At 66.5% G+C, this 507-nt stretch overlaps 1 protein-coding gene across 1 annotated transcript in view; it reads right to left on the minus strand.

Moving 5' to 3' along the window:
* Window positions 1–507, minus strand: part of NFKBID (NFKB inhibitor delta) — a 3,856-nt gene that overhangs the window by 2,433 nt on the left and 916 nt on the right. Inside the window, 1 exon segment of the mRNA XM_026658571.1 lies at window positions 147–370. Within this exon segment, the coding sequence (XP_026514356.1) occupies window positions 147–370 (224 nt within the window).

The raw sequence follows: 507 nt of genomic DNA on the forward strand, positions 1-507 counted from the left end.
CCCCCCCCCCCAGTCCCATTTCCCCCACCAGCTCTATCCTTTACCCTCCCTGGGACACAGCAGCTCAGCCCCCCCCCCATGCCCCTTCCCTCCACTACCAGGAGTGGGGGGGCAGGGTGAGTTTTGGGGTCCCCCCAGACACTCACGTGTCCCCATCTTCATCCTGATGCAGCAGCCGCGCCGGGTCCATGCTCCGGATCTCAGCTCGGGCCATAGCCAGCTCCCTGGGATCCAGCACCCCAACCGAGTCCCCGAAGCTGCCCAGCTCTAGGGGGTCAGAATAGGGGGTGCTCCGGGCAGGCTGCATCCAGGGGGCAGTGGATGCCTGTGGAGTTGGGAACAGGCCCAGTGAGGGGGCTGACACAGGGACCTGGCGAGGGGAGAGAGCAGGGGGGTTATAACTCTCACTCCCGACCCACTGTGCCCTGATAGCCCAGCCCCACAGCTCTGCTGGTGCCCCTCATTCGCGACCCACCGCCCTCTGCTAGCCCAGCCCCACAGCTCTGC

This window comes from Terrapene carolina, unplaced genomic scaffold (genome assembly GCF_002925995.2).
Source record: "Terrapene carolina triunguis isolate 2854851 unplaced genomic scaffold, T_m_triunguis-2.0 Scaffold461, whole genome shotgun sequence".
Lineage (NCBI taxonomy): Eukaryota > Metazoa > Chordata > Testudines > Emydidae > Terrapene > Terrapene triunguis.